Source organism: Scomber scombrus, chromosome 10 (assembly GCF_963691925.1).
Source record: "Scomber scombrus chromosome 10, fScoSco1.1, whole genome shotgun sequence".
Lineage (NCBI taxonomy): Eukaryota > Metazoa > Chordata > Actinopteri > Scombriformes > Scombridae > Scomber > Scomber scombrus.
In genome coordinates, this window is record NC_084979.1 from 12,158,027 (window position 1) to 12,168,000 (window position 9,974).

The 9,974-nt window shown below is 39.5% G+C and overlaps 1 protein-coding gene across 1 annotated transcript; it reads right to left on the minus strand.

Moving 5' to 3' along the window:
• Positions 1-1,466: 1,466 nt before the first annotated feature.
• On the minus strand, positions 1,467-5,004 carry tmem51a (transmembrane protein 51a). Its single transcript, XM_062427449.1, has 3 exons — positions 4,865-5,004; positions 2,526-3,008; positions 1,467-1,896 (listed from the first exon to the last, which is right to left on the minus strand). The coding sequence occupies exons 2-3, from the start codon at positions 2,957-2,959 to the stop codon at positions 1,467-1,469; spliced, it is 864 nt and encodes a 287-aa protein (XP_062283433.1). The 5' UTR covers positions 2,960-3,008; positions 4,865-5,004.
• Between the last annotated feature and the right edge of the window lie 4,970 nt (positions 5,005-9,974).

Here is a 9,974-nt window from a genome sequence, read left to right on the forward strand (position 1 = left end):
GTAGAGCACTGTATTTCTGAATACAAAAGGCACTTCACTCTTTAATACTACAAGTTGAGCATAAACTCAGGGCTACTGTCTGTTGGCATGACCATGGACTCCATGAGAGAAGACCCTAAACTTCCTGGTGCTGCATGACAGCATGAAAACAAAATTTCATCCATTAAATCCATAAGATATTTTTAACAGCTAACTTCCATTCTCTCTTTTGAATGACCTTTTGGTCGTACCTTAACAATCAACTCTGAAGCACTGCGCAGCTTTTAGTTCAGCTTTGTCTTTGTTGTGACAAACTGATATGCTAATGGTGGATCAGGGCAGTGTTTCTCTGTTTGGGTTGGAGTCTGTTTGTCCCCTACTTGTCAAAATGTGTTTAATACAGCTTTAAGGAAGTAAAGTTAAAATCTCATGGTGTCTTTGATGATAAAACAGGAAATGCCATGTCATTTGCTAATGGTCATATGTCCAGCTCAGTAAAGAAGCATCCACAACTTCATATACAACATCACATACCTTTGACCATGACCAGATCATGTATTGTAGAGGGATTATTTTATCGGTCTTTCTAAAGAGAAACATGAAACTAAGTTTACTGTTCCATTCAATAAATACACTGTAGTACTGGATGGCAACATTTGAGTGTCTTGATATAATAAGTGAGATGAAAGAAGCATTCAAAAACAGTACATTTCCTCTTCGGTCCTGGTAGAATGCATTCCTATGGCTAAGAGTCATGAAAACTATAGTTGATAAATATTAACAAAATAAGCCTTGTTTCCTCTTGGTTGAATATATAAAATGCTACTGTCCAGCACAGCAGTAGAATCTTGTCAACATGGAAGTTGTCTCAAATTGTCATTTGCTGCAAAATTCTGTAATACCAAGAGAATCAATATTGTTGGCAGTGAGATTTTCTGCTACATACAGCGCTCAGTCACTCACTGTGGTGTCTACATTTGGTAAACCACTGGCAGTAGTAATCCAGAGCCACACTGCCTAAACAGCAGCTTCTTTACAAAATGAGTGTCCTGCTCATATCTATTAAAGTGTGCAAGCCAATCCTCACTAGAACCACTCATTGATGTCTTGTGATCTCTTCAGATGTCAACCCACGTGTCAAGTGAGTTGATAATGCATGAACTGAAAATGACTTGGAACTTGGTCCGTGCTTTCATTCCAAAGTGCCATAGAAAGTATCCAGTGACTATGTCCGTCACTATCTGTCTGTAACTGTTTCCGAGATCCACTGAGATCCAACACTTTTTGTTCAGTGCTTTGGCGCAATGTGGCGTGAATGATGGATTTGAACAGATACTGTGTTTCATAACAAAGTGCCACTGAGAACATTCTGCAAAAGGAGCTATCTTCAAGTCTTGGCTCAACAAGGCAGACCCAAAATCCACAAACAATGATCAAGGAGTATTCCAGTAATTCAGTAGATTGTTTTAAACATGGTCACCCTAATCTTAAAGCGGGGGCAGTTTATCCTCATATTGCGGCGGTGGGGTAAGTGGTTCTATACTCATTACAGGTGCTGGCTGAGAATTATCAATATTTTTCATGTGCATCTTCTCTGATTTAATCCTGCGGATCTTGATAGGGAGGAGCTTGCGGGTACTTTTCCCAGGTCTATGATTTGAAGTGGAAGCAGCAGCAGCAGCAGCAGCAGCAGCAGCAGCAGAGGGAGCACTGGGAGCTGGAGCAGGCTGTGCCCCAGCTGGGGGGACCTCTGGCCCCTCAAATTCATACTGCACCCCATCCACTTGGACCAAGTCATCGTAGGATGGTAGCTGGGAGGAGCTTGGGCGAAGGTTGCTCTGCCGGACAGGGTACTGGCCACTGCCTACTGCCTCTTCATAGGTGGGTACCGCGTAGCGCTGGGCTTGCTCCTCAGCACTGCAGACATTTATAGAAACACATATATTAATGGCACACATGAATCATTACATGTACACCAACAGATCCACAGCTAGAGCTAATAAGTGTTGGATAATAACATAGAAGCAATATTTGATGATTATCAAATGTTTATCAAGGGACATTTTAAGTGTTTGACAGTTTTTAGCATATTTACTACAAATGACTATGTGTGATTAATAGCTATCAGTTATGAAATCATGCTCTCACTAGTGGGATGCTCTTAACATTCAAGTCTTCAGAGTGTGACATTACTTTCACATTCAGTTCACTTGCTATGATGTTGGTTAATCAAACTCAAGAGACACAAAATAAGTATGGTATAAGTCTCAAGTTTCAGATGTCAGAAAGAAAGAATACCTGGCCAAACTATAATTTCCATGGATTACTTATCTAAGTATTGATTGGAGTCAAGGAGATTATCAGGCAGGTAAAATAATGTTGACACAAAGTCTTTTCCAGACTGTTAGTTTACATGGTCAAATAGATGTTTTAAATTGACGCTGAGTCTTCTGCTCACTGACATAACAAGAAACATAAAGCATTCATGTTGGATTATACTACTGTAATGTTGATGTACTTTGTAAGAAAGTTATGACTGGACTCACTTTTCTCTTTCCTCCTGCGCAATAGTTGCCACTCTGTTGTTCTGGGCCTCCTGAAGCCTCATCTGCTCCCGCTGTTTGTTCCTCATTCCCAGACACAAGGACAGCAGTAGCATGACCACCCCAGAACCCACCAAGACAAAGGCCACGGAGGAAGCTTTATTTTTCCTGCCACCATAATCTCCATCTCCTCCTCCTGTACTGCTGCTGCTGTTACCAACCGTGTCCGAAGGTACCACACTCCACACAATCATCACAATGCCGAGAGCAACAAGCCCAACCCCCAGAGCACACAGTGCATACTGGGAACCAGAGTTTCCACTGCTTTCACTGCTGTTGTTGTTGTTGTTGTTGTTGTTGTTATTGTTATTATTGTTGTTGTTGGCTGTGCCTCCTCTGCCATGAGGGTCTGGTTGTCCATCCACACTAGCACGCATGTTGTCAGTCCCACAAATTCAGTCTGACCAGCCACAGTGACGTCAAAAACTGTCGAGTGAAATGCATGCGAGGTCAGGCACAGACAAGAAACCTTAAAAACAAACATAAGATACCACGGAATGTAACAAAAAGATCCAAACATTTTAAATATAGATGTTCCTGACCTTTGCTGTACAATAACACTGATGCTGAAAATGACACAAAACACCAAAAATATTATGTTTGGCCCTGCCCTCTAGAAAAATTCAGAACCACAAAGACTTCTTACAAGCTGGTATCTGAAGTGGTGTGACTCTCACTAGCCAGAGCTCTCCTTTTCAGAAATAAATATAATCTATGTAGGTACTGCACATGCCAATGCCGCACAGACATTTGTTCTTTACGAAAGTCAATTTTTCAGTGAAATGGACAGAACATAAAACACACCGAGATAAAATACCACTGAGGCTTCGATGGAAAGGTGTGTTTGTATGGTAAAAAATTTACAACATACTTGCCTCTCAAGAGTCACTAGTTACCCAATGTCAACACATTACAAGGGTAGATAAAGAGAGCTATGACCACTGTAAAAGGAAAAAAAATGTACAATATCAAGGCTTGCTGAATTACTTAATGTTCTTCATGTATCATGAAGTGTTTAATGTGAATCCAGAACCAAACATTAAAAGGAAATATTAATAGTTTAGTAGTATTCATTTAGCAAACTAATACTAGCATGACCATTCAGTGCATTTGCACATTTACTGCATATTTATAACTGGTCATGGATCACAAGACTTCCCTCCAACTTTAAAAATAAATATTTGCTAGTTTGAGATCAGGGAGAAGACAAGAGGGAGACTGGGAACTATAAATACATCCAGACAAAAGTCCATGAAATGAATGAACTATCTATATATAACCTCTGTGATCAATAAATACGCATAACAGACATTTAACAACAGATAAACCAGCAAAGTTAGGGCCGACAAACATGTACTGACCTGCTGGGAGTGAGAGGGACAGCCAGCAACCCCCCACTCCAAAATCAAAGATACCTTCTCACAGAAGAATGTTTGGCATGAGACTCATGGTGGGAAGTTCCTGTGTTTGAGTTGTTTCAGTAAGTTTGACTCAAGTATTTCAAGTGTGTGTATCAAGTGGTAGTACAAACATTTATGCTTCATCCAGCTGTATGTTAAATACAACTGATATTTTGTTTTAGGAGACTGACTTATTCTCATCCTGACAGCTGGACACAATCCAAAAATCACAACATCATGACTAACTGGCGCGCACACACACACACACACACACACACACACACATGCCTGTCACATTTGTGCAATTCAAACGGCACAGGATAATTTCTGTGAAGATGTCACACATTACACTTTTGTAGGCCTGCTTACAGTCCAGCCTAAAGGTTATATTTTACCACAGGGCGGGTTTTACAGTAAAGTAAGTAAGACATTGACAGACGTGCTCATAAAAAACCCCTTCATTCCACTCAACCCCGAACAACATGTAATTATTGTGTGTGGTCTGGTGTGTTAAGGTCTGAAATTATTCTACCACTACAGCAAACTCATAACAAACGTCAAGTTGAAGTTTACTCACCGTTATAGTTTGGGTCCAATGATGTGCTGTGTTTTAAGCATCTAAGTGAAGGACTCGAGCCTGTTTGAGCATTAATGTCTCACAGTAACATATTTTCCTGTTGAACAGAGTCTGCCATGCAGTATCCGTTTAGCTACAACACTGGGCGTGTTGCTTACGTTGACAACGCAGGGTCCTTAAAGTAGGGCTACAATAACTTTCCAGGACTGAAACCTTTTAAAACTACGGCTATTGTGTAACTTATAGTAACATTTCGACGCTTGCAAATGAATATGGGCGCGAAAGTGTTTCGGTTTAACACTCACCTTCCCATCGTTTGATAATAAGTAACTGTTCTTCTCTTTTCTCGTCTTCTTCGTCTTCTTCTCAAAGCTGGAAGGGGGTGTGTAGTTTCTTTCCAAACTCCGCCGACAGGAGTTTGTTTAGCGTAATTGTGGTGCCAAATAACGTTTATGAAGCAGGAACTTTCTTCAGAGGCGGATAAAAGAGAGGGAGCGGGAGGGGAAGGGGTTCAGCAGTGCTACGCTTCAGTTTTAAGTTAACCCCTTTACTGCCGGCTGGTTGCAGGATGGAGAGTGGTGTGGGCGGGTCCAATGTTGAGCCAAAAGGGATAGTCTGCCAAAAAACGGATTTGTCTTTTAAAGCTGTATTGCCCAGTTTATATAGGCTACAGACCGGTGACAAATTGAAGGAAAAACTTGTACAGGTCTTACTGCTTGACCCCTAGAGTGATAGGATCTGGTGGCTCTGTGGCATTAATCTCCTTAGAGGGAAGGGTCACTGCAAATCAATACAAAATGTGATCACCTTTATCATATGATTAACTCAGGGGTGATTTTAGACGTGTTTTAGGTGTGCTCTAGCACCCCAAAATTTGATCTCAGCACCCCTAAAAATAAATAAGTTGGGTTTTTTTTTTACACTTGCAGGGCATTGTATGTCAAATTCTCATTGGGAGCTGAGCCCCCCTAAAGGTCCAATCCTACAATTGCCCCTGTGGGGGGTCAGTGAATTGTCTCTCCATCACCATCATTAAGACACCAAATGAGTCTGTTGTTCATCCCTCCAGTATAGTTCAGAGACTGTACAATCAATGCCAAAAAGCACTGAAGCTGTGAGACTTGTTATGTTGGTTTTTCCTTTAATTTGTCCCCCATCTGTACATTTACAGCTGCTTTTATCCAGATCAAACAATCTTTTTTCACCTTTAATCACGCATTACATTTGCATGATTATAGGCAACACTGTTGTTTCAAGTGTTTAGATGTGTTTGCTATGTCTAATATCCTTGTGTATGCCTATATTTGGGCTATAATTAACATGATTTATGGATGGGTTATATATAAAAAAAAAAAGAAATGATCCTCATGACTCTGCATTATTTTACCTGCTCTGTGCCCCAGATTATAACCAACCCATGCAGTCCTTTTTACCAGATTAATTTGATGTGGCAATAGGCCTACAAACCATGTAAGGAATTGGGTTGTGTTATTCATGCCTAAAAACTAGACTAGACTTGGTTTCATTCATGAAAGTTGTAAAAAAGCCTTTTGGAAATTTGGCTGGAAATAGTAAAAATGTATATTTAATATCAAAGTTGAATGTCTCATAAAGCATCAACAAAAATGAACATAACTATTAGAAAACCTAGCTCAAAAAACAAGACTGTTTATATGGTTTCTATGGCATGGCTGCACTTCTAACTCACTGAGCCTCACCTCCAACACAGTAAATATACTAGATTTATTACATGTACTATTATCACTCAAGGAGGCAGGGCAAGGGTATAACATGAGACACACTGAGCAAGAGAGAACAGGAGAGTGAGAAAGGGAAGCCATCACTAGCTGCTAAGCTAAAGATCTGGAAAGTGTCTAAACAACTGTCTGACTTGCGTGAAAGTCGCTAAAAGAAGGAGGGCACTAAGCTTTAGCAGAACTAGTGTATGATTAAATGTACAGCGGGTAATTAGTCTTAGTAATAAAGAATATAGCAAAATTAATGAGAAGGGTCTACCTGCAGTCTTGCAGCCCTAACCCTAACCATCCCCCTCTCCATGCCTACCAAGGGTACATGTTATGTGCAGCTAGACCTATTTAAAATTAAATAGGCTGAGATGCAGAAAGGCTAGCAATGACACAGAAATGGCACATCATTTATTATTGTTTTTTTAGTACGTAATTTTCATAATAAATGTCAACATTACCAGGAAATTGGATAGAAATTCATAACATGGGGTGTAGATAAAACTCTAAATTACATAGTCAGAATGCTTTTGTGGATTTGGGTTTCCGGTGCCCTTAAAGATTATAGGTCACTCAGTCATTTTTAACCAGATGAAATACGTTAAAAGGGGAAGTATAACCTATAACATGCAGTTCCCACTTGCCAAAAAGTGATTGCAGCTCCTACCTTGTCACTAGAAGGTTGTAGCTGACTTAATCAATAGACTATATCTGTACTTTTTCCACACAAACAAAATGTAACACAAAGTGATTCACATAATAAAACAATAAACCAATAACTCCCTCAGCCACGTACAAAATGATAAATTACTTTGCAATTAATAAAGCACTCAATAAAAACAAGATCTGCAGGAATGCTATCATAAATCTGTTACATTTGCATTGTCATTTTCTGTCTCAAAATGTGTTGATTTCATTCATGAGGGTTATATTTTAAACATTATAGCCCACTCAGTCAGTCCTTTTTACCTGTTGAACCTGCTGTTATCACGGACATAAAGTTAAGTGTATTTGCAGGTTATGACTATTTGATTGAAATAAAAGCCGCTGGGCGTTACAGCTTTATCAGGCTCCATCAGCTCTCCTGCCACAAGCAGTCCCTCAATGTGGGGAAGTATTTTTGGTATTTTACTTCTGCTTACAGTGCATGGCTGCAGTGCAAGTTTCCTCAGTTTCCAGCATCAGTCAACTACTACTAACCTTTTAAACATGCCACATAATTTGTCTTGTACTGGTGACTTTATGTGTGCTGCATAGTAAAATACTAACTTCAATAGTCAAGATTTATAATATCATGTATATATTGTCATAAAATCCGAGTAACACTCGGATTAAATTGATTTAACGTTTTATAAATTGATCAAACAAAACCCTAGCTACTTTCCAGGAATGAAGAACGTTTTATTTAAAATCTATAAGTAAAGTAGCACATTTCTATTTAATCAATCATTTTAATTAAAAGCAAAGCTAGTGTAGCCATAAAGTATTTCAGTCAGGGCACAGCATGGCAACTGAACATATGAAAATGGGAAATGTCTACCAGCAGCACACAATTTAACCTGTGAATGTTACCTCAGTTTAGATTTAGTAGCAGTTTCAGTTCCTCTGACAATCAACGACTGCTTTTAAACCCAACACAATGACCAATAATGTCCATTAAATCTGCAATGATTAGTCAATCAATCGGAAGCCAACTATTGTGATCATTTATAAGTTGTTTTAGTCAGTCATTTAAGCAAAAATGCCAAAAGTTTGCTGTTTTCATCTTTTTAAATGTGATGATTTCATGCTATTCTTTGTCATACAGTACATGACTGTAAACAGAATATTTGGGGGTTTTGGACAAGACAACAAGGTATCTAAAGGAACAACCTGTGACAATGGCAAATTGTTACAGTCATGTTTCACTATTTTCTCAACAGTCGTTAATAAAAACAATTGCTAGCTGTAGTCCTGATGTCGATCCACAAAACAGGCCTTTAATCACACATGACATTTTGATGTGTCATAGCAGGCACTACAGAGGAAAATGTTGATCATGAATTGAGGAATTAAATGAACTGAAGGGAAATCCCAGAGTGGAATATTTTTGTTGCGGACTGGAGATCAGGCGACAGTGACTTTTTTTAGTTCTATCATACAAAAACTACATTTAGTCCCTGCCATTAAAATGCTTTAAGTTTATTCCTTCAGTTTCTCAAAGGGTTCTGAGAAAGTTCCTGTGGTTAATGGGTTAGGGTTAGGGTTAGGGTTTAGGGTTACCCTAATCTACTACTTTAGTAGTTTTTGACGTACATGAAAATACATGCCATGTCAATTTGTGACACCATGAACAACAACTGTTATCACCTAACCAGACTGGACATCACTGACTCAGTTTTATCAATACTTCCCCCTGCAGTAAACACTAACAAATGAGTCAGTTTTATATATGTCTGACGTGATTTTAACTTCTTCTTGTTAATTCATTACCTACTCACCGTCACTCCTTATGAGCTATTTTGACATGACTCAGACGGTCGTCCATCATGCCTTTACACAATACAGACTTCTGTGTGTTAATGCTTGTGTTTGTGTGCATGCCATTTAGATTTTGGAGAGTTACCCAGCACAGTAATAATCAACTCCACTTGGCTCCACTTCCTTGTGCCTGTCTCCTCCACTGTATCAACCTGCCAGAATGAAGATTGGCCTATTTTACAATAATGACAAAACCAGTCCCAGCCCGGGCCACTCACTGTATTGTTCTTTTTCAGTGAGGCAACCCTTTTTTTCTAGGCTCTGGGGAGTTTTTCTTCCTCTTAAGCTTTTGTCTGGTTCCTCTGTTTTATGACACACACACACACACACACACACACACACACACACACACACACACACACACACACACACACACACACACACACACACACACACACACACACACACACACAAACGCACACACACACAAACGCATACACACACACAAACAAACACACACACACGCACGCACGCACGCACACACACAAACACACACACACACAGGAAAAGACAGACAGAGAACCACAGTGAAAAGCTTTGATTACATCTTGATTGCATCTGATAGTTTGACTTGACCTCCTATCACTGTCAGCCTGTAATCAAATGAAGTACTACACAGGCAAAATGTTACAGTAAAATAGATACATTTGAATTGCAGGGCCTATATGTGTAGCCAATTGCTAAAGCTATAGATATATGTGACATTACATTGTTCGATCAATATTCTGTGCTATGTATCTGCCTCTTGAAAAACTACACTGAGATAAAATAACCCGTCTTGATTTTGTTGCTGCAGTCCAACTTGCAAAATCATTCACATCCACTACGGTGTCATTGTTTATCTAGATTTTATTGCTGCTCCATGAACACGTAATAACACCCCTCTATGGAATGTTTCCTTAATAAGTAGTTAGCTAATTTCTCAGGTGGAACTTCACCTGACACGCCTTCACTATCACAGAGTACAAAGGGGCATCACATATAGAATTGCCTGTTTTATTTTTCCTGATCATGGGTGGGTTTACTGGAACGACACCAGTAAGAAAGGTATGGCAGCCAGCCAGAGCTCAGCTGTCTTGTTTAATGCTGTCATCATTAGTTTGCTCCAAAGTATGAGTCACTGTGGGCAAGAGGAGGAAGTTGCACCATG